The sequence below is a fragment of the Engraulis encrasicolus genome, chromosome 23 (assembly GCF_034702125.1).
Source record: "Engraulis encrasicolus isolate BLACKSEA-1 chromosome 23, IST_EnEncr_1.0, whole genome shotgun sequence".
Classification (NCBI taxonomy): domain Eukaryota; kingdom Metazoa; phylum Chordata; class Actinopteri; order Clupeiformes; family Engraulidae; genus Engraulis; species Engraulis encrasicolus.
In genome coordinates this window covers 21393421-21418049 of record NC_085879.1, presented here as the reverse complement: position 1 = coordinate 21418049, position 24629 = coordinate 21393421, and the positions used below count along the sequence as shown (strand labels likewise).

The 24629-nt window shown below is 44.4% G+C and overlaps 2 protein-coding genes across 4 annotated transcripts in view; one reads left to right on the top strand and one right to left on the bottom strand.

Annotated features, from left to right (window-relative positions):
* tapt1a (transmembrane anterior posterior transformation 1a) overlaps positions 1-4463 on the bottom strand; it is a 31022-nt gene extending 26559 nt beyond the window's left edge. For both annotated transcript variants that reach the window (XM_063190732.1, XM_063190733.1), the window contains exons 1-2: positions 4270-4463; positions 2099-2235 (exon numbers count right to left, since the gene is read on the bottom strand). In XM_063190732.1, coding sequence (XP_063046802.1) covers positions 2099-2235; positions 4270-4450 — 318 coding nt within the window. In that variant the 5' untranslated portion in view covers positions 4451-4463. The remainder of the gene's footprint in view (positions 1-2098; positions 2236-4269) is intronic.
* A 1516-nt stretch (positions 4464-5979) lies between these two features.
* Positions 5980-22527, top strand: fam193b (family with sequence similarity 193 member B). 2 transcript variants are annotated; one of them, XM_063190439.1, is made up of 10 exons: positions 5980-6270; positions 7279-7536; positions 9038-9221; positions 9744-9962; positions 11387-11861; positions 14393-14576; positions 16944-17183; positions 18129-19311; positions 20752-20827; positions 21507-22527. In XM_063190439.1, exons 1-10 carry the CDS (start codon positions 6112-6114, stop codon positions 21601-21603), a joined length of 3075 nt encoding a protein of 1024 aa, XP_063046509.1. In that variant the 5' UTR covers positions 5980-6111; the 3' UTR covers positions 21604-22527. The 2 variants fall into 2 exon arrangements, with proteins under 2 accessions (XP_063046509.1, XP_063046510.1); XM_063190440.1 differs by lacking the exon at positions 7279-7536.
* Positions 22528-24629: the final 2102 nt, after the last annotated feature.

Below are 24629 nucleotides of genomic sequence, written 5' to 3'. Positions count from 1 at the left end.
GACTTTGTGCCTGTGTGTGTGTGTGTGTGTGTGTGTGTGTGTGTGTGTGTGTGTGTGTGTGTGTGTGTGTGTGTGTGTGTGTGTGTGTGTGTGTGTGTGTGTGTGTGTGTGTGTGTGCGCGTGTGCGTGTGTGTGTGTAAATACATGTGCTTACACTGCTATGTGATTTACTTCAAATAATATTCAGTCAGACCATCTCATAATGATCCTTCCACATAATGATCACAATCTGTGTGGAAAATCCCACTTTCCTTTGATGCTGCCTGCATGCACTGAAGATTAAGGTGTTCTTTGCACTGGACTGGAGCTTCCAAGCGAGTGCAGGTTTGCCCATCAGTAACTTACATGCTAGGGTGATGGGCACTTCAGTGAGGATTTTTTTTTTATTATGTTTACCAACAGCGCCATCTAAAGGCAGTTCTGAGATTACTGCATCTGCTTGACCTTTTTTTCAAATAAACAAAATACAAAAAGAAACAAAATAAAACTAAATGTTTCTATTATAAACTAATGATTTTAATAAGAACAATTCTGGCAACTCAGATTATACAGGTTTGCTGATGAAATTGTGAATAGTGAACCACATATCATCTGATTTATTTTTGCTTTTGCATCCTAGTGAAAATGTAAGTATACACAAAGTATTTGATAAGAAGGTTGTAGGAAACAAATAGACAAACGTGTTGTTCAACTGTAGAAAAGCAAACTCAGAGCGGGGGAAAGCCTGAAGTTCCTATTAGCGCTGATCTAAAGCGAAAGGCCAAGCAGCTATCTTATCAACATGAACTAAGACCTACATGTCGAAATACCTGTCCACGTGGCCTGTGGCATGTTCACCACAGAGACAGACAGACGTGTGAACTTGTTTCTGCGCTGTGAATGACCTGCATATATGGGTGAATGTGGGGCCTTCACACAGGCGTACTCAAGGAATTCGCACCCACAGGGCTCAAGCTCAGACAAAACCCATGTAAGCCCATTATGTTACATACGAGATTCTGTTGCTGTTTTGGTCTCAGAGGAATGTAGTTGGGTCGCACACTAAAAGAAAAAGTTTCTCCTTCAGTGTGCAAGCCACCATAACTATTCCCAGACCGTTTTGGTTTCACACACCTGAACAAAACTGATTTAATCTACCTTAACAATTATATCTCTGCATCTTGACTCTGCCTCTGTCTCACACAGACAAAAGAAGATGTCCACAGTCAGAAAACACAATTTGGTTGTGTGTGCATGCTGGATTTTCCCGTTTCAGAACACTATGACAGTTTCCGTGCTATGTCGTTCCAATCTAGTACATGTTCATGCATGCGTGTGCTTGTGTATTTACAGTACTGCATGAATACAAAGTACATGTGTGCATATTATAGGAATTCATGAGTAAGTGTGTGAGTAAGTGAATGATGAAAGTGTGAGAAAACCAGACTGAATGAAAACAAGAGAGAACAAATGTGTCTCTATACAAAGACAAAAAGAAAGACTGTGTGTGTGTGTGTGTGTGTGTGTGTGTGTGTGTGTGTGTGTGTGTGTGTGTGTGTGTGTGTGTGTGTGTGTGTGTGTGTGTGGCCTTGTGCAGGGCTGATCCAGCTGGCCAGGATTCTCATGCATGCATACGTAGGTGTGTGTGTGTGTGTGTGTGTGTGTGTGTGTGTGTGTGTGTGTGTGTGTGTGTGTGTGTGTGTGTGTGTGTGTGTGTGTGTGCGTGTGTGTGTCCTACCCTCTCCAGTTCGTCATGATTCTTATGCATGCGGACGTGAATGTATGAGAGTGTGCATGTGTGTGTGTGTGTGTGGTGTGTGTGTGTGTGTGTGTGTGTGTGTGTGGTGTGTGTGTGTGTGAGAGAGAGAGAGATAGCATTGGTGTTGGGCCTACCCTCTCCAGCTCGCCAGGGAATCTCTGTGATTGTGTGTGTGTGTGTGTGTGTGTGTGTGTGTCCCTCCTACCCTCTCCAGCTCCCCAGGATTCTCATGCATGCACGCGTGAATGTGTGAGAGTGTGCGTGTGTGTGTGAAGCATTTGTGTTGGGCCTAGGCTCTCCAGCTTGCCAGGGATTCTCTGTGATTGTGTGTGTGTGTGTGTGTGTGTCTGTGTCCCCTACCCTCTCCAGCTCGCCAGGGATTCTCATGCAAGTGTACACTCGCTCTCGCCGCTCTGTGTACTTTGCTTCATTGTGCTCCAGGAAGTATCCCCTGGTTAGTTCCGCGCACATGAACCGCAGCAGGGATGGATCCGATTCTACAACAGGACACAACAAACCCGTTAGCCCACTGCAGTACAGTACACGGAACCAAATATTTCATACAAATGCAAAATTGGAACTACTTATTATTGTACAAAAACTTCCACAGCATCACTTTCACGATAGACTAATACTGCGCAACAAAGCAAAAAGGAAACATTCGCAAAGTTGTGCATAGCTCCAAACTGAGTAAAATGCAATTCTTATGTCCAGCCTAGGTAATTTTAGGCAGATTATTGACATGTGGCTGTTTAGTTGTTACTCTATACAACCATATCTGTTGTAGGTAAATTATTTAATTTTATGCTACATTTTGCAGGAGGGTGAATTCAGTACATTTTATCCCTTTTATGTTCACAAGAGGATATGTTTTGACACTGGGCTTGGTGCCCTCGGGTTGGTGGGGGGAGTAATTAAGCAGTGCTCTCCCCCATCCTCCTCCATGACTGTACCCTGAGCATGGTACTGTCCTGCCCCACTGCTCCCTTTTGGGCCCCATTGGGGGCTGCCAGCTTGAACGGGTGAGGCATAAATGCAATTTCGTTGTGTGCAGTGTTCACTTGTGCGCTGTGGAGTGCTGTGTCACAATGACAATGGGAGTTGGAGTTTCCCAGTTGGGCTTTCACTTTTTGCTTTCACTTTCACCCAAGATGACATGCCATAGACCTCCATCAGATGTCTGTCCTAATTACTGTTAAAGAGCATGTAATCACTGTTAAGCTTGACAAGAAGAGCTACTCATTGGCTTGTTGCACTCTATGGTCAAATATAGTGACAAAGAGCTGTCAAATGGGCTGTCAAATTCATCATTATAAAAGGAGCTTTGTGGTAGAAAAGCTTTTATTTATCATCTATCCTGTCACTTATCTATTACTGTGTACTTCTTGGTGAACACTTCTGAGTATAAGTGCTAAACGCCCATGTTTTCATGAGGCTATGGGCCAAAGAGGAACTTCCCTGGGTAGTTTTTGTATTCCCAAATTGGCCTCTGATATTAAAGGGGAATAATCCAGTAGGCCTTCTGTCTCAGTAATACATGCCACAACATCTGGATCTAATTACCACACATATTCACCCCAGTGGCAATCTAAGAGGTGACATTGGATACCTATATTATGCTTAAAAAGAATGAAAGCACTACTCTCTCTCCTTTGAAGGGTGGTGTTGCGACTTGCCCACCTCTCATAGTTGAGAAATGTAAACATGAGGCTTGGGGTGCTTCCTCGGGCCGCTCACTTACACACACTGCCTGATTACCCCATTTGACCTCATGCGTAGAAATTATTTCTAGCTTGTTTGGCACACCAACGGGAGCGCACCCCCTTCATAACTTTGACTAGACTAGACGGTCTGGCAACGGTGTTCGTCTCCAAAAGAATCTGCCACCACGACTTTATGTCAACAAACCATGCTCAGGCAGCAGAACAGTGTAAAGAAAAACAGACATGGCTAGTTTTTCAATCAGTTGCATCATTTCTAACTTTGACCCACTTTCACAAGAACCACCCATGTAGACAATGGAGATTCGAACTGAACTCCAAGTGGATAGCACAGTGGTGCCAACTGAAAAATGTAAAAAATGCAAAACCTTGATGTGAACACCGGAGTGTTTGGCATAGCCAATGCAACTAATTGTGCATGTTCAGAAGTCAGCTAGTAAAGATCTTGAGCATAATAACAATTCATAGTTCTAAAATAAACTGGGAGCATTTGAGGTAATATCAAGGACAACTCAGTTCATGTTAGCTCGTTAGCTTGCTACTTCTACTGTGCTAGCTGCGAAGCTACGTCGAACTCCCAATAACAACTCATCTCAGCAGAGCGGGTTTGTTCGCCATCAATTCATCTCCTCGTGGAAAACGGATTGAACCCATCCACTATATTCATACAATTTACGTTATATGGGCATTTACAGAACACCCAAAACCTAGCCACCACTCTCATAACCCCACTGTAAAGCCACGTTGGAGGGTCAACTGTCAGAAGAAGATGATGATGGTTGAGCCAGCTCAGCCCACAAACAAACTCACCTGGAGCGTCATGTTTCTCTTTTCTTGCAGCGTGCCGTTCGTAAAAGCCCAGCGTTTCGGTCATATCTTTAGCGTTTATTTCACCCATGTCACCGGCGTCCCATGAACATTTCTCCCCTCTCTTGTCGTCGTTTTCTGCCTCTTTTTCATCTGACAGTCCAGCTCCCACTACATCCGCCATCTTCACTCCGCCGCCGCAGGAGCGCGCACTAGGGCACAATCTGCGATGAATGGGGACAAGTTCTGGGTTGGATAGAGAAAGTTACCAAAGCTTCTCTGCGTTTTTGTTATACAGTATAAGCTTCCAAGAACCAAAGCTCCTCTGCGTTATATTAATATAAATGCCTGGCTTTTCTTCAATATTGTATAAGTTTGTTTTATTTAGGCTGTGATGATTGCGGTCCACACATCTCACAAATGTGGAAATTATATTACTAAAATATTATTAATATAACACGTCGTTGTCCGTGTGATGGTCTGAGGATGTGTTGTTGATGATGTATTAGACAAATTGGCAAATTGCAATAAATAACCGATACCCCTCAATGAAGTGGGCACTGTGCTCTAGTTTGCAGAGGCTGCCCCCATTTGACTATCACGAGAATTACATCATTAAATCAGATGAAAGTATGAGAGTGCGTGCAAGTTCATTAATAACGTGTTATTACTGCTGTAAGCTAATTATTATTCAGGTCTAAGCTAATCCAACCCATATATAAACCTTAGTTTCCCAACAGCACGAATCGCCTTAATACAAGCACTGCGCGTGCATGCGCGCGAAGGTAAGCAATGTGCGGGTCAACTCACTCAAATAGCAAAAAGTAGTCTATTAGGCATACAAGATATAAAACGAGTATGTGCTACATTTATTTTATTACTGCACTGAGAGACTCTATGTGAATGTTTAATATATGTAAATTAATTTGTGCAGAGGTGTCAATTCCTGGTCCAGAAAGTAAAAACCCTGCCACAGTTTCCTTCCAACACAGGTGACTCTAATAAGCAGCTGGTCTTGAGTGTTCAATTATCAGGTGATTCGGAGATGGTTGGATCCAATTTGTGGCAGGGTTTTTACTTTCTGAACCCGGGATTGACACCTCTGTGTATGTGTGTATGCTACTAAACACCTGTCTTCAGGATTAATACATTTTACTTTACTGTAATAATCTGAGAGGATTGCACGTGTTTAGGTCATTCATTTTATTCAAACTGAATCAAATGAGATACCAATATGTGCGCCATGTGCAGGTTATCAGTGTGTGATGATGAATGACACTTATATGATATCATTATCAGTATTAATATAATATAATATAATATAATATAATATCATATCATATCATATCATATCATATCATAAATTAGGTGCTGAAAAGTTGGGTGTGGCATGAACGGATTGGCAACTAAGTATGAAGGCCTACCTGATAGATGTGTTCGGACATGAAAAATAACTTGGGAAAATAGTATATTTGTGTGTGTGTGTGTGTGGGGGGGTGCAGTCATTAATTTGCACTGCTATGAAAATCACAAACATTTTATTCGAGACGTGATACAGCGCCAACAAATTATATTCATGGATCCCTTTTACTCACCTGTAAAACATTGCCCTCAGTTAAGATGGACGCTAAGAAACCTCATTCGCACTATTTCAGTGGAAGCCATATTGCCAGTACTATATCTGACCTCTGAACCCGCCAGTGTGCCAGCCCTCCGCCATATTGACTGTTGTCTTGCCTAGAGAAGATAGGGAACATTTGTGGTGCTAGAAGAATCGAAAGAGTGTCTTATTAAACCTCTAAACTGGTGCAAACTGGGCCAAAAGGCGCTAAGGAGACTTTTGCGATGGCAAGGAAGAAAAGCAAACAGCAAGGAGTCGGCCAGAAGGATGCTTTGTCCGGACAGCAGCAGACCTTATCGAAGAGCCCTGTCTCTCCCGGCGATGCAGCTGGCGCTGGTGGCGGTGGAGATGCAGGAGTGGATAGACTGGCCAGGGCGAATCAGGTAGGGTAGCTAACCAGCTAGCTAAAGTAATTTGCTAAGTGGCATCCCAAACATTCAATCTAATAACAATTTCACCATGCATCCAGAGAAGTTGCCGTAGTCGGTAGAGTTTGAGGTGAAATTGGGATGTGTGGGGGACGGAAATCTAATGCAGTTTGCGCTTAGAGTGTTCTGTTTGTAGCTATTTCGATCGGGCGGAGCAATAGCTCGTTAGCTCCAATAACATTAAATAAATAAATAAACGTCATATAGCAGCCTTGCCCACGGCACATCGCAGAAGATCATGCCGCCAGGGCGACGGGCTGGATAGATTTTCGCACTTGAGGCGAATGTACTAGCTAGTGGTGTTGCGCACCAGGCTACAGACGGTGATGGCTAGCGAGCTAGAAAGCTAACATCCGCCAGACGAGGGAGTTGAGCTAGCCAGACATATAGCTATCTGTTCATGCTTGTACAGTCAACAGCTAAACACGACAAGTCTTCTTGGTAAACCTTGCTTATAAGCTTAATCTTTGGGCAAAACAATGGCATATTGGTCGTAAATCTTGCATATGTTTTTGTGGTCGATCCAAGGGCGACATAAGGTACTGTTGGAGTAGAGATGGCTCTTCACGCTTAACTGCATGTTAATCCAAGTGCCACTGGGTACGGAATGTCACTAACTCCAAACATTGAAATCAAGTTTGTATTGACGCAGACATTAAGTCCTCATTAAACACTGTCTACTTTACCAAATGGTTGAGTGCACGTGTGTTTTAAAAGTAATATTTAGGAAGGTGATGTGGTCAATGTCAAGGTTGAATCCTGCCTTGCATTAGACGTTTAACGGCAAGACTGCAATAATGTAGTGTCTGACGGCAATGGTGTTGACATTTTGTTTTGAAGGACTATCTTGCATTATGTGTCACGAATAAGTGTCCCAAACTTCCATGCGTGTAAAGGTGCACCATCAGTCTTTTTTTTTCTCAAGCATGCTAAGGTTTTGTTTGTCTTCTACCTTTTCATCAGTCGGTGCATACTTGCTGCTTGCTGTGCCACCGAGAGTTCAAGGACTGGGGTGCAAGTTCTGTGAACGGGCTCCCCGCTCCCAAGCTGGCGGACGCCGTGCCTGCGCTGCCTCAAGCTCTCCTCCGGGAGGTCCCAGGCCGTAAGCAAGCGGATTCGGTGCCTTCTCTGCTAGGCGAAGTGCCACTGTGGATCTGCCAGAGCTGCAAAAAGAGTGTGGAGGAGGACGAGAGGAGGGCAGTGCAGGAGCAGGCTACTCCGGTGGGTGTATGCTTGCTGCTGATGGTCCTTGTGAGGGGGACCACTGGCTCATGGGACTGTGTTTGTCAGTGTTGTCATTATTTAGAAAGGTTTCCGGGGTGTTGTCCAAAATGCATCCGCCACCTTACCCAGCAATTGACTGCGCCTACTTGCATCATTTTTCATTCTCCCAGCATTAGCGTTAACTTGGCAAACTTGTGTATCAAAGTCATGCACTTTGCATTTAGTGACAAGAAGTCTTTGGATGTCTACAAGTTGCATGTCATGCACAGAAGTGCATATCAATGACCCCGGGGATGTTGATAGACTAAATTGCTTTACCACCACACACTATCCTTGTAGCGCATAATGCGGTATAAAACAACATACTGCAGTCTGCACACTAATAATGATCTAATAATTGTGAGCTGTACATTAAATTGTCAATTTCTAGCTCTGTGTGTGTGCAGGTGGATAATAGTATAACTGTCCGGAGTGGAGTGGAGTGCAGTGCAGTGCAAGGTCATGGCTGGTTTTCTGTGACAATCAGGGTCTCCCCACCTACAGGAAGGGGTACATTTGCTAATAGATTGCCCACACAGCGCACACGTCATTTACTGAGTTAAGACAATGAAGAGTCCAGGTTCTTCTATTAGATGATTTACCGCTACATCAAGGTTAACTTTACATGCTTTACTACTGGGACAGGTTCTTGGAATTCCCCCCGGCCTTATCTCGAATCGGCTTTAAATCACTGTCAGCTGTTTTAAGTCTTTGTTTTATGAATGTCAGATAATAACGGATAATAACGGAATAACAGAGATTATTTGTTTGCTTTTTTCATGTGTTGTAAACAAGTGAGACATTTTTGTTCACACCTAATGGACAGGTGCACGAGGAATGACAAGCCAGCAGAGCTCCAGCCCATTGGGAAAATAATGTCGACATGATTGAGCGCTCCAAAACATAGTCCATGGAAATATATCATTTGTTGCCGTCTAGCTGCATATGAAGTTGTATATACTATGCTATATGCAAATGTTGGATGTTTTCAATGTCTCAATATATTCAATGCATAGTTCCCCTTCCAAATGCCATGGTATGGTTGGCAACCCCTTATGGCATCTCTCTACCACTTGGCTGTGAGAAGCTCTTAAAAATGGCATTTGGCTGTAGTCGTACAACTCCCCCTCAGTTTAGTTCCTGTTGCCTTGCTGGGTATCCACAGTAGACAGATGGGTTCTTATTATTAATGTTTGTGTCCTTGGGCTGTGCTTGACCTTTTCTTACCTGACGTGTGGCCACTCTCCTCTTACACTGTATTTCCCCACTTTCTTTCTTTCTTTCTTTCTTTCATTTCTTTCTTTCTTTCTTTCTTTCTTTCTTTCTTTCTTTCTTTCTTTCTTTCTTTTTTCTTTCTTTCTTTCTTTTCTCACTGTCTGTCTGTCTGTCTCTCTCTCTCTCTCTCTCTCTCTTGCTCTCTCCCTCTCTCTCTCCCTCTCTCTCGTATTTGTCTATGAAGGCGCCCTTGTCGCACTCCTCCACCTGCAAGTCCCAGACGTGTGGCAACGGTTACCCCGAGCAGAGCTCCGCGGAGTGGGACCCCAGCTCCTTCCTGTCGGCGCACAAGCTCTCGGGGCTCTGGAGCTCCGCCCACAGCAACGGCGGCGCGCACTGCGCCCACAGCGCCGCCACACACTCACAAGGTAAGTCCCCACTGCTCCACGTGCCCCCGTTGCCCCGGTTGCAGTCACCGCGGTGCCCCAGAGCCAGGAAGTCATGTGGTGGAGCTTGTACAATTCTGTTGTAGCACACTTGAGTTTTCAATTGAAGCTGCTTTTCTTTGTGTACCAAATACTTTTTAGTTTGGAAATGCGCATTGTAAATTTTCTTTCTTTTTTGCGTCTTCTAGAAGCATGTTAGTGTTTTTTTGCAGAAATGAGCTGCTCTCCACAGACCAAGTTAGCCTGGAGAGGCGTGTTGTCACTTTATAGATGATATAAGGGACAAACCATTTTCCAAACTGAATACAGGCTTGATTCATACTACTCGGTGTTGCTTAAAGCTGTACATTGTTGTTGTTGACTGTCTGGTTTTACTTAATTTTTTAAAAATAATTTATGTTGTCTATGTTGTGTGGTATAATTCATGTGGTCTTTGACATCCTATTTGTCTCTTACGATAAGGTTGTTTTGTGAAATTAATGTGGTGTTAATGTGCCTCTGCAGGTGGAACGGTAGGACCAAGCTGTCACGAGAAGAGGGCGTGTCACGATGCTCCTGGGAAGGCACCCAAGGTGCCGGGGCCCAAGGTCTGTCCCTACAGTCATCCGGCATCCCAGAATTCCAGTGGGACGTCTCCCGGTTCACCGCTGTCTACCTCCGCAGACCACCACAAGACCACCCCAAAACACTTCAAAACCATGTGCAGGCGACCAACCCCTCCAGGTTGGTACTCTTAATAGTTTGTCATGTTTCAAAGAAATTTCAATGGGATCAAGGAAGGGGAACTCGCACACCTTGTATGCCAATGCAATAATTTCCTTTTATTGCATGTTTCGAAAATAAAAAAAGTGCTACCCAAGTGAACAGTGCAAAAAGAGAGAAATTTCAATGGCCACTAGGAACTAGCCAAGACCCCATTTCTCGAAAGGATTGTTGCTAATTAAGTTAGCAACTTAGTCGGTTGCAATGCAATTTGCTTCTGGTAGCCCACTAAGTTGCTAAATGGTTAGCAACATGCCGCCAAGGAACGGGCTCCTGGTCTTACCATACCTTTGTACTAATTTCATTTGTACAGAGGATCTGGAGGAACAGATTGAGAAATTATCAACAGGCGGGGAGAACTGTCGATAATCAGTAAACTAATGGAGTCTGATTTTACACAATCACGGACGTTAGGTCGTGACATGCTAAGGAGATATATGCTGGATCTGAAATGGTGCACTTGTGCACGTCAGTGTTCATGTTTCGGTGCGTATGGCGTATTAATTACGCACTAAAACGTAGTGCCCGAAGTGCACAAGTGCACCATCTGAGACAGAGCAATAGTCTCCTCCCGGAGGACGGCAGGCCCAGATGTAAAAGGGAAATGTAAATTGGCAGGAGATTTACATATGGCAAGGCCAGGCGAATGAGAGGGAGCTGCTTCAATGGCCTGCAAGCCATTGTGAAAGTGAAAGATGAAGTAAATTTCTTAATTGTAAAAGTGCAACTTTGAGGCACTGATGTGGTAAAGTCATGCCAAGTTTGTGGTGTTTAAAAAAAGTGAGCATTACTCTGGCTATGGTTTTGCAGTCTGAGCTTTTGAAGGCTATTTGAGGTATCAAGCAGTATTGCCCTATGAAGCCTAAAGCCGTAATTGCATATTTAATCAAAACTTTCGCCTGGATATTAGTTTTGCAACACCTCATTTGTCTTAGCACTGAATGCCTTCTTTATTCACATTAAGAAACTTCTGAGAAGTAGGGTATTATGAGAACTTATAAAGGGAATTTTTCTCATTTTCAAATTTGGTATGGTTGCTGTGGCAGAATTGAAAACTTGTAATCACCCCTGGCTGCGCACTCTCTGCTGTCACTCCAAAAAATTAGCTCATTTGGTTAGCTGCTTAGCATCTTGCTTCTCCTCACAACATGAATGTCTGTTGACGTGAAACCTATGTATAGATAGCCCATGTCATTTAGTTTAGAAAATAAGGACTCCTTCAGGCTCTTCTATTAGATGATTTGCCACTACCGCAAGGTTACCTTACACCTGATTTACTATTGCACGAGGCTCTTGGAATACCACCCTGGCTCTGTGTATGAAATGCAGATAAGCTCACCTTGCCTTGGTAACTCATTGTTACTCTGTTCTCTGTGCTCGTGAAGGCGAAGCGTTCCACCCGGCGGACCACCACCAACACTCGGACCTGTCGGTGCCGCCCAACAGCCCCACCGGCCTCTCCTCCTCCCAGCATTCCTCCCTGCTGCCGCCCAAGCAGACGTCCGGCGGTGGCTGTGGCGGCGGCGGCAACATCGGTGGTGGCCAGCACATACACACGGGCACCGCCGGCACCGGCCTAGCGCCCTCCTCGCACGCCCCCTTCTCCCCGCTAGCCCCCGGCAGCCTGCACGCCCCGCCCGCCTCCAAGCACCCCCCACCGGCCGGCTCGGAAAGCCCCGCTGGCGCCCCGCCCCTGCACAAGGCCGGCGCCTGCAAGAACTCCCACATTCCCACGGTCAACGCGGCGGCGCAGCACGGCAAGCTTGCGGCGCCCATCATGGGCTGCAACCACCCGTGCAACGGCCACAACGGGAGCGTACCCCCCACGAACACCGGACACATACCAGCGGGGGCCTGCAGGTTTGTGCAGTTTAATTCATTGTTCTGAAGTCAGAGGTGATTTAAGCCCCTTAAGACACTACCCCTGTTATAAATCAGCTGTTACCAGTATGGAAATGGCCAAGTCGTAATGTATTACTAAAGAATAGAATAGAATAGAAATAGAATAGAAAGCCTTTATTGTCATTATACAAAGTATATTGAGATTGTAGCTTAAAGGCCCTGTGCACTGTCATAGTGGTGTAGTACTATGGTGATTCATTTTTTTTCAGTGACTACAACGTCCCAGTGGCAGGATGGTGTCTGGTAAGACGCTACGACATTTGGCCATTATTTCGATAGGATGTGGTAGAGGAGACAGGAAGTGAGTGAGAGAGAGAGAGATGGGGGAGGATTGGGCAATGACATTGGGCCGGGATCAAACCTGGGTCCCTGGTGTATCAGTACTGTAGCCAGGCCACGCCCTCCTAGTGATGATCTCTAAAGAAAACGCCTGTGCGTTAGACAGGTATTCTAGAGCAGGGATTCTTAACCATAGGGCTCACAACCTCCTGGGCCGCAGTCAACTTTCAGTTTCGCACCATTGGGCCGCTTGGGCCGTGGGACCGCTTACCAAATAGACTTTAGTGTGCGTCTTTTCCCTCAAACGCAACTCTGTCATAATGCAATGACCACACCCCATGTTTTTGTTGTTGGGGGAGTTTCATTAAGAACAAGACAGTAACACAGCCTGTCGTGGTAACACGCTTTGCATTGGGCTAGCCTATTTGAAAAGAGAAATTACCAACCCGTTACGGTTCCCAGCTGGGGTGGATTTCTCGAAACGAAAGTTGCTTACTACATTAGCTACTTTGTTGTTTTCAATGCATTTTCCCACTGGCAACTACCGAAGTTGCTAACAGGCTAAAAACTTCTCTTTTGAGAAATCCACCCCTGATTTGGCGACGTCTTCTGTGTCCTACTATCCTCACGTTTTAGTAGTTAGAAATAGGTGTTCAGCGGTTAGGCGGCTACTCAAAATAATTCAAGTTGCTGAATCTTTATCCCTTATACTTGTCCAAGTGTCCCCAACATGACAGTCCTTTCACAAATTTTGCGTGATACTGAAAAGTTTTCCGTCCGGCTCTGGAATTTCTGTTGTCCCCGCGCTGCGTTTCCGTCTTCATTTTATGATCAGCAGATTCATTACAAAGCGCAAGTCAAGAGCTGTCACGCAAACTTTGAGCTGTCAGAGAGGCATTCAAATGTGTGAATGACTCTGAGTTGCTAAACTGTGAGTGAAAAGATGAGTGAGATTAAATGACATTAACAATAGCATTAATTAATATAGGGCTATTCCTTGTGGAAAAAATACTTTAATAATCACCTATTTATTTATAATTTATATCACTATTATAAGCCTATATTATATTATTATAATATAATATAATATAATTATGACATAGCCTAATATAATGTACAGTAATATAATATATAGGCTACATGGGTAATATGGGCCCCGGGACACTGTGCACTGATAAAAATGGGCCTCGACGTCAAAAAGGTTAAGAATCCCTGTTCTAGAGATCAGGGGTGCAGGTGTGGGCCACTCCCAAACACCGGTATCAATCTCAAAATCAGATCACAGATTCCATCCTATCAGCAGATTGTAATCAGGACTCAAGATGGGTGGGCTAGATCGATTTTGCAGTGAAGCCCTCATGTTGGAAGGAAAACGTGACGGGTATTGTTTTTTAACTGGTATTGCTGCCTCTAGTCTCAAAATGGTGGAAACAAGTGTATGCACAGTAAACTGACAAGGTGTCTTTGTAGACTACTGTGTAAAAGTAAGACGTTGTTTTCTTTTAGTCTGTCACCCTTTAAAAACACAATAGCAGTGATATCTGAGTGAACCAGCAGACGTCCTAGATGTTTCTCGAAGCCTTTCAATTGTCTACAAAAATAGAAGAGGAATTTGCACAAAAAACCCTACAGAGCAGATCAAAGTGAACACCCACTCGCATTTATTTATTTTTTTAAACTTTGTGAGCTATTCTTACAACCAATTTGTATGGTTCAGCAGAGATACTTAATTAATGTCTTTGCTGAACCATACAGTTTGCTTGAATAGTGGCATTATTGTACGTTTTTTTTAAATGTTTTAAATAAAAGAAATGTTTTGTATGACTTTTATTTCAACATCCCAAACTTGCATTACAACTTACGATCAAAACCTTTTTTGTCATCCATTCCTTGTTCTACGTGCTTGGCCAGCGTAGGGACAAGGCATTTAAAAGGCACATTTAAAACTTGCATAACAACTTTTACTAACAGATCTACTTATGTTTAAAATGTCTGGCCAAAATGACACATTATTATTAATTAATATTTATATTGAGCGTCTACTTTTCTCATCTATTTGTGTCTGTGTGCTTGGAAGACATTGGGAGCAGGCGTGGAAAGTGAATATTCCAAAAAATTGCATCACAGCCTCTAATTAATACTTGTATTGAAGACTTCTGTCGGTTTTTTTCTTATCCATCCCTTGTTTCTGTGTGCTTTTGCCAATGCAGGGACCAGGCGTGTAAAGGGCACAAGCTGGCGAACGGGACGCTGTGCCACCCCCCGTGTGAACTGGAGGAAGGGGAGGACGAGGACAGCAGCTCTGAGAGGAGCTCCTGCGCCTCCTCCTCCACCAATCAAAAGGACGGGAAGTACTGTGACTGCTGCTATTGCGAGTTCTTCGGACACAATGCGGTAAGGATGCAGGGACATATTGTTGAGTTTCTTGCGATGCGTTAAACCAGTTGTTCCGCCTTTGAGTGTCATGAAAAGTGCTATATAAAATGTATGTATTATAATTATTTCCCTTATTATTATCCCGCTGTCAAGCAGAAACATTTTGGGTAATGATCTTTTGAATAAGATGCGGAATAAAAGCTTAGAGACGAATAAAAGCTTACATGACATCTAGCCTGGTGGAGGCTTTAGGCATGAGGCCTGATGAAACGACAGAGGAGTGATTTTGAGGATGACCCATTGGTATAGACATGCTGTCGAGCGTTGGACATGCAGTGAAATGGCTGATTGTCACTGTTCTCCAAAGAGTTAAGTTGTAACCAGCTGGCTTAGTAGGAAAGAATGTTTAAAAGTATAACTATTGGGAGTTTCCCCCTCCACCAGAACTGGTTAAGTTCCTTGGATGAGGAAATAGATGTCTATCAAGCTCCAGGAAGCTGTCCAGCTGCTCACAACTAAAGTCTTTGCATAGCATGCAGTGCTAGTCAAGTCAGTGTTTTCCTGCTATTTTTTTGTTAGTCAAGGTGGCAGGGGGAAAGCTGGTGTCAGACCTGTGATGGTGATGAATGGAAAGGCTATTCTGTGCATTTTCATTAATATGATAAGAAAACTCTTAAAGTTTACATTTTGATGAATCAATCCAGCAGTCATACTATTCAGCGACATATTTACATACAACTTCCATCCACAATGCACAATAGTTATCTTTCAGGTAATCTTTTCAAGGTGGGTAGGTGTTGTCAAGGTGGGCACCTTAGCAATAAAGTGCTTGGGAAAACCCCTGACATAAGCTGGATGAATGAGAGTCTTGATAGACGGACTGACTGTCAGTGTGAACTGTGCATGGGGATGGGGACATAAAGTGTGTAGACTGAGGTTGGTTTGGGTGCACCTTGAAGTTATGGTTCATTTCTGTCTTCACTGAAGAGTCTACTGTCATGTACTGTAGTAGAGAATGTGAGGTCCAAGACCGGGGCATGCAAATTGTTCCAAGCAATAGACTTGAAATACTTTTTGGTGAGGAGTAGTGAGCAATGCAACAAATTCAATAGGCCTTACAATTTGAGCATGTGGGGGCAGAAATAATTGGTCACACAGGTCCCAAATTAAGGCAGCCTTGGTTTAGAAAATGCACAATATGCAGTAGAGTGCTGAAAGGTTTTGAAGCATGAAATGATGGTTAACTCAAGCCTGTTTCTATCGTCTCCTAGGAGATTTTGAGAATATGTGGGAATATCTCTGAAACATTTTTGATTCACTTTCAATCTGTGGTCTACGTTGTTGAACACATACAAACTATATCAGTTATGAGTGATGATTGGGATAAACATTTGTTGTCAGTGGATCGCAATTTGTATCGTTGGTGAAAACATTCACGTTTACATAAAAGTTTAAAGGAAATTTTGTTTCTCGACAGTTTGCAACTGTTAATCCGAATCCATTCAAATCCTCAGCATTTGTGTCGTTATGCTAGGTAGAGTCTTCTCTGACTTTGCCTCTCAATGTGGCTGGCTAGTTTCCCAGTCGAGACATCTGCTCAAAAATAAGAAGCACCAGCACCACCATAAGAAACCCATTAACACGACACACTCCCTCCCTCCCTGAAGGGCTCTTGCTGGGCCTTACCAAAAACAACAGACTGTGGATTAATACACTACTCCATACTTTGTTTTGAATCCAACGATGGGTTTGATGGACCTTGTAATGATCGCGTTATGATGAGGTCAGGAGTGGCCCCTTCACCCTCTCCCCCTTCTTTCATGCACCTACCTGCCTGAGTTTGTGTGCACGGCTGCTCCATTCTGGAGGCTTTCTGTAATGTCGTGGTATCCTCCGCTATAATAATAAATGAAGAACAACCCTTATCCCCGACTGGGGAAATGAAGAGGATTCGAAGCTGGGTCCATCATACTATGTTTCCAGCAGAACATTTGTGAAAGAGGATGTGGGCATAGCCAGTATCACAGGCATGTGACGCAATGACGCATCATCATTGGAAAGGCCATGCTATCTCTACTATGATATGAACAAGCCCCCCGCCCCCCTTTTTTTTCACAATACAAAATCTTTGTTTGTTGTCAAGGTGATCATTGGTTGCCATAGCCTCTTTGTGCAGATTGACTCTGCTGAAAAGCCTCAACTACATCATAACATGGCTATGACATTACCAACAGCCTTAAGTAACAGATAAGGACTTGTGATGAAAGTAATGTTGAAGCGGCGGGTATGCACAACAGGCTTTAGTTATAAACAGACAGATATCCTGATCGATATCGATATGAAGATATCCCGAACGATTCTCACCCCTCTGATCTCTTCCTCCAGCCTCCCGCCGCGCCGACCAGCCGGAACTACGCAGAGATCCGGGAGAAGCTGCGCTCGCGACTGACGCGGCGCAAAGAGGAGCTGCCTCAGCGGCAGGACTCGGACCCGGCCGTGCCGGTCAGCAGCGCCATCGACCACCGGGACGTGGACGAGCTGCTGGACTTCATCAACAGCACCGAGCCCAAGCCCGTCAACAGCGCCAAGGCCGCCAAGCGCGCACGACACAAGCAGAAGAAAAAAGTACTGCGTCTTTAAAAAAACTGTTTTTTTGATCCTTCACTTTTCTCTGTTCTTTCGTTCTATTGCTTTCTAGTCTAGTTCTAGTTCTAGTCTGGTTCTAGTCTAGTCTTTGTTCTAGTCAAGTCTTCGTTCTAGTCCTTTGTTCTGTCCTTTGTTCTGTCCTTTTGTTCTTTCTTTTGCTCTTTCTTTCTTTCTCTCTCTAACCTGTTTTTCACTTGGTCTTATCTTCTTTTTCTCTGTCTTTCATTTTCTTTCACTCTTTCTTTTGTTCTTTCTTTCACTTGCTCTTTCATTTCTTTTCTCTCTTTTATTTCGCTCTCTTCTCTTTCTCTTTTGCTCTGCACACATTCAGAATGTATTTGCTTTTTTGTGTCTTTTGAAGTCCACACACTTCTTGCCCCCTAATTGAAGTCAGAGTGGCGCTTCTATGGTGATTTGATGAATAGTATTTGGCATGGCGTGCAGCCCCCTATATTTTGACAGCTGAGGGGTTTGTTGAATTTTTGAGAGGTGGTGGTGGGGCAGGGGGGGAATATCCGTGATTAAAACCACATGTTTTATCAGTGATATGACAAAGGCATATCTTGCTGTCTGACAGGAGTATTTTGCCAGTGAAAAATCTAAATAATTTTGGGCTTCAGAATATAATGTAGAATTTTAGAACCTTGCAAGCATTCTTGAACACAAAGCCCATTCCACAGACAGGAGTTCAGTGTATTTACCATCTTTGCTCAAACTTGTAGTTTCGTACTACAGATAAGCCTGTTGACGGGCTTATTCACTCTTTGCTGAAAATCATATCATAACATTGCCATGACGATACAAGGAGTCTTGGATAACTGAAGACTTTATCATAACCATTTTGGTGACTATTGGGTTATAACGGAAACATTTGTGTTAGAGGTTTATTAACCTTTTGTCTTTGCTGTGCGTTTTTGTTTGCAGGAGAAGGAGAGGGCTCAGCAGAGCAGCATGGACGCCTCGTGCGGCCCTGGAGGTCTCCCCTCCTCCTCCTCCCCGACGGGCGACGATGGCGAGCCCGACGGCGACGACTCCCTCCCGGACGGCGAGGCCAGCCGGCTGCTGGAGTGGCCGCAGCTGGAGCTGGAGCGGGTCAACAGCTTCCTGACCAGCCGGCTGGAGGAGATCAAGAACACCATCAAGGACTCCATCCGCGCCTCCTTCAGCATGTACGACCTGAACCTGGACGTCAACGACTTCCCCAAGAAGGCGGCCACGCTGGAGGGCAACCACCTGCTGTCGCACCTCAACGGCTCCTCGGACCTGCAGCCCATCGACCTGGACATGGCGCCGCTCTCGCTGCGCGACCTCAAGCGGGACCTGGAGCTGGTGAACGGCTGGGAGGACGCGGCTGCCGCAGCAGCTGCCGCCGCAGCCGCTGCGTCCACGACGACGGCGACAGCAACGACAGCCACCGCCACCACAAACACCTCCACCTGCGCCAGCGCGGACGGCGTCCTGTCGAACAACATCAACAACAACAACACGGCCGCCGCTGCCAAGGACATCCAGAGGCTGAACTCCACCCCCAGCCTGTCCAAGCTCATCCGCATCCGCTCACCGGAGAGGGGCGTGGCGGCGGGCTCCGAGGCCACCCAGCCCGCGGTGGTGCCGCCCGCCAAGCCCAAAGACGCCGAGGCGCCCGACGCCAAGAACGCCACCGGCGCCGGGGCCAAGACGAAGAAAGGCAAGAAGCAGCAACAGCAGCAGCAACCACAGAGGCAGCAGGACCAGCAGCAGGAGAATGCCCAGGCCAAACCTCCTAAATCAGGGCAGGAGTCTCAGAAAGGTGGCCCCGAGAGCCGGATGACGGGGGGAGGAGACGCTGACCGAGCCTTATCCAAGGGCGGATCCAAGCAGACCTCGCAAGGCCAGACAGACAACCAGAGGAGCGGGAACAACAACAAGAAGGCAGAGGACGCTAAGGTGTCTAAACAACAACAACAACAGCAGCAGCATCAGCAGAATGGCTCTGTGAACTCCAACGGTCCCAGAGGGAAGGGAGACGGCGACACGCACTCCAGTACTCCAGCCAACTCCCAGCAGCAGCCCAAGGCCAAGAATAAGAAGAACAAGAACAAGCCAGACAAATCCAACAGTGCAATTGGTGAGTAAAATGATTATTTTATGGATTTTTGTTTGCCTTTATTTGATGGGACAGTTGGAGATGGTGACGGGAAGCGAGTGCAAGGGAGAGATGGGGAAGGATCTGCAAATGACCCGGGCTGGAATCAAACCCGGGTCGCCGGCGTAGTAACCCAGTGCCCTACCGTTATGCCACGGCAGGGCCGAGTAGAATGGTTCTTTATCACCAAATCCCACCACCTGTCTGACTGTTCTCAACCATCCTGACACAGAGCATCCTATTCAAATGAGTTTATATGTAGGCTAGTGTAGGAGGAGCTGAAACATCTTCAAACCACAAAAGAAGTCCGGCTGCCTACACCTAAACTGTTTTAGAGTTTGATCATCCCCATCTCCGTCATATTTTTATGATGCAGCTGTGCACATGACATGTCCATGTTTTTGTTTGTATCATGGTTACAACAAGTTAAACAAATGAATTGGACTAGAAAGACAGCAGTTGCAATACAACAGTTAGGAGGACATCAGTTCAGTTTCACCAGGGAATACAGTCGAATACAGAATCAGTAGTCCTGGTGACTTGCCTGCCATTCCCAGAGTTGCATCCAGTGGATTTTTTCCCCCATTGGACTCAAGGGATCCCATAAGTTAGGATGGCCCGGCATAACCCCACAGAGATGGAAGTTGACGGGCAGACAACGGGGCCAGGTGTTCTGGGCCCAGGGAGAAGGAGTGCCCAGAATTGGGTCCTCACTACATTGTACTGTGTGCATTGGGTGGGGGACTTTTTAGATGACTTTGTCCAGTGCCTGACCAAAGCTCTCAGCGGCTCAGCCAGGGGATAGTATGATACTGCTATCAATCACTCAGCTGGTTACTGTACAGCTGTTGAATTCTCTGACGTCAGCATTCAATCTTTTTAAAAGGAGTGTGAAATGATGACAGGCCGTAATTTTACTTACTTACAGTACATTTGACATTTTTCCAACTCGGAAAGAAGGTAAATTGGAGGATGAAACGGTGTATTATATATGAGAACGAGTGAGTGACTGTAAAATAGGCAAGTGTTCAAATTAATGGGCATAAATTACTTTTCTCTATCAGCTTGGCTGGCTGCAAAAGTGGCCTTGTTGCTTGGTAACCCTGGATACTAAAAACACTGGTTGGAACTATTTTGAGGGGAGAATGTAGGGACACAAAATGTAATGCAATGAACTGAAGAACATAGTTTGATGTCCTTCAGTTATACAAACCATGATTGTAACCATACAAAACCTTTGACTGAGTTGGAACTGTGGTTTTACAGGTAAAGTGTGAAAAATGCTGACATAAATTATCCCTACATTGCTTTGGCTAAAACAAATGTTACTCACTTTGTTTGTGTATGTGAGTAAGGTGTTTTAGGAAAGCATGTTCATGTTTCTCAGTGTGTGCATTAAGATTGTATCTGTTTATCCTTTAGATGACGTGTTTCTCCCCAAAGATGTTGATCCAACAGAAATGGATGAGATTGATCGTGAAGTTGAGTACTTCAAGAGGTGAGGACAATTTTTGACTGTCACATAGGATCAAAAAAGGGTTGGGTTACTTTGAATATCATCAACTCATGTTCACATGCTGTTGATGACGCTTCTTTACTTAAACTCATAATGTAAAGATTGCTCAACTTTTTTTAATTTGATACACATGTTTGGGGCTTACTCTGGGGCTACACTGGATGCTTTATGTCAAAGACTATCTACTAGTGTCCTCTGTAATCCACTGAACTGGCTACACCAGACACAGTAGTGCAGCAAACATTGTTAAAAAATAGCCTGTTTTCAGTGCAGTTTTAACGCAATTTAATGTAACTTAACACGTCCAGTGTAGCCCCAGCCTTAGTTGAACACAAATTTTGAGCTGATTTAGTAACGGCCAAATCAATACAGTACTCAGTCAATATTTGGGAGTTCATGCTTTTCATAATATACTGTTTTTTTCTTGCCCAATCATTATTTCAGGAGCTGAATTGGAATTGTGTTTACTTTTTTTGAATTTTGTACAATTTTTTTTCCCCAAAAAAATTGTAAATGTTTTTCTTCTAGCACTTGAGGTACTCGCCAATCCCATTGCAGTCGAACCTCACCTAAGTGTTTCCAAAAAGTCCAAACTCCTAGTAACCGCAGGATTACTTGGACAATTAAATGCTAACAGATGTTACCTTCCTACCCTCTGCAGGTTCTGCCTTGACTCGGCCAAACAGACACGACAGAAGGTGGCTGTGAACTGGTCCAACTTTAGCCTCAAAAAGATGCCCTCGAATGCAGCACAGTAATATTGGATGGAAGTTTTCACCAACCCAAGAACAGAGTAATCCACCCCTCCCCTCCCCTTCCTCTCCTTTCCCTCCACCCAGCGTGATGGCACTTGACACAACACAAGACGTAGACCGAGATTTCATCAGTACACCCACCAACAACACATGGACTGTCATAACTCGGAACTATCATTTTCACCTCTCTTTCTCAACCAGATGAAATTTTACACACGTTACACCTACACACAAACACAGACGCACACACACACACACACTTGAAACATGTCCATAATCATCTTTTTAACCTGCTTGTGGTTGATGTTGTGCGAGCCATTGTCCTGGTCATCAGAAACGGCAAAAACGAAGATGAAAACAAAAAAGACGATGAAAGGATATATGTCTTAGGTTTCTGGCTCATTGCTTCGTACAAGTGTCTGCTTCATGCAATGTGTGTTAAAAGTTTTTTTCTTACTGCTTTATCATTTAAAAATAAAAAGCATTTGTTCTTTCATTTCGTTATCACAGAAAATGTGGCACATCTTAACAGTTCTTTTTTTTTGCTCTTGGATGTCTAACAGTTAAACTTGTGTGCTCTGAAAGGTACTGTCGATTGAAAGAAATCCATCCATAATGACGTTCATTTTTTCCCCATGGAAGTCCTACTTTTTTGTTAAGTCACTCCCCGAATCTTTGGTCTTGACCTGGTTTGGGGAACTGAAACCTGCATTGCAAAAGACCATTTTTGACTCATTTGACCAAACACAACCATTGAGCATCTCTCGTGTCCTGTCTGTCGCACAACCCGCTGATCACAAAGCTAGAAGTCGGCCATCTTTGTTCGACTGTGCCATTCAACAATCTTATCCGTAAAGACTGAATGCTGGTCATTGCAAAAGGGTTGCAGTTTTACTTGACATTGAAAAGGTATGGAAGCATTGTTAGTTTTATCTCTCTCGAACACCCACCCCTACTCCCAGCCTTGCGCGTGCACACATTCTCTCTCTCTCTCTCTCTCTCTCTCTCTCTCTCTCTCTCTCTCTCTCTCTCTCGCTCTCTCTGAAATTGTTTTTTGAGGGAGTCGAAGACCGTTAGTTGGCTCTCTCAAATCAGTGCCGTTGTACTGTAACATGCTGTTTTGAATTGTGACAAATGTTTTTTTTTCCCTTTTACTTTTTTTTTCTTTTTTTAAACATGAACATTTGCAAGAAAATTCAACACTAATATAAACTTTGATTAAAAAAATTATATATATGATATATATGGCTGTGTTTTAACACTTACACATGGATGTTACATGGATGATTCCCCTTGCATGATGCTTACAGGCTGCAAGTATATTTGGCACAGAGACGAAAAAAAAAAGCAAAACGACCGAAAGCATTTCCCCCCCTTGTCTCACTTTTGCCTCAAAAGCTTAAGAAAAAAAATCAATGTGAAGTGCAATTCATTATACTTGATCATCTCAAAAGCCAATTTGAATTTCAAATGCTGTTCCACATCACACTTGGTTATATTTCCTGTATGCGCCTGCAGTAGGGTGTTTCATAGTGCTATGCCAGTCTGTTCACTATGCTTCTCTAGTCTTGTGCAGTCTATTACACAAGACCACTACTCTGGTCCACTTTAGTTGGCTTACTGGCGCTAGTCCCGCAGCACTTATCCTGTTGATTCCTCTGTCTCTGTAAGTGCTATCGCAGCATATGTGTCTCCTCACCTCAGTGTCAAGATCTCTCTATCGCCCCCTTTTCGATTTCCCCTCCTCCTTCTTTTCAACATCTCAAATACTTTTTAACTGCTCTTGTTTGTCACAATTGTGGTTGCAGAAACTGGCTACATGGTACAGCAATTGTAAGTCAAACCCCCCCCCCCCCTCCTCATTTATATTTTTGTTTGTTTGCCTGCTTGATTTTTGGGTTCAAGTCACTGCACATACAAGCACCTGTCTAGGATACTGGTTATACCTTCCTTCTGAGAAGACAAAAACGCAAAATAACTGACAATTTGGAAATAGAGGACTAGAGGGAATAGTTGGTGATTCCGTTTGCTTGAAGGTTTGAGATGAATTACGTTTGAGCTTCTCTTTTCCTTATTCTTCGACATCTCCGATGCTATCAAGGTTATATTAGACTAGAGAACATCTTAAGCGTCTGGAATGTAGATTTATACTATACCATTTAAACAGCCAAGTGTATGGTTGGCTGATCTTTTTTTATTAATATTATTATTCACTTTTTTGATACTGTGAAAAACAAATCTTTCGTGCAGAAAGATTAAAACATTACAGTTTTGGAAAAAATGAAATAAAGTGTGGTGTGTGCTTTCTTACCTGAATGCTCATGATTTCCTCAGACCTCCGCTTTTACTGGGACCTGCTGCAGGTCTTAAATGCAATCAGTCTCTGATGCAGTAGTGCCATACTAGTCTGCTCTTGGCCATCCCTAAATTTCCACTCCGTTGTTATTTCCCTAGTACAACGAGTATGGCAAAAACAGCACCTTCGCTAATCTAAACTTGCCCCCCCTTCTCCCTAGGCCCAGGACAACTGACCCCTTTGCACAGCCTCATGCTTGGATGTCAGAGGAAACTACGAAGGGTTGCTGGGTTCATAGTCACAGGTGTATGAATGCAGGGGTGCATTTAGGGCCTCTGCATACGGAGGCAAAACAAAATACCAACAGGGTGTCTCCTCCGCTATGTTTTGAAGTAGAGAAAATACTGCTGAGAATAAGTACTGTAACTGGAACAATCTTGGCTCACAACTGCACTTGTGCGTTTGTGTGTGCTGTGTGCACGTGCGTGCATGTGCGTTTGTATGTGTGTGTGCATGCATGTGTGTGTGTGTACTGCTGGAGAGGCAGACAGGTGGTGCCGTCATGGCCTGTTCTTTTTACTCATAAATGAGAGATCAGTGCCTCTGTGCAGCAAAGCCAGCTTCGCTTTCAAGAGGGGTGTAAAATATCAGACTGTGTGTGTGTGTGTGGTTGGTTGTCCATCCGTCTAAGACGGTCCCTTTTTGTCGCTGGCAACAGTCTGAAATTAGCTCT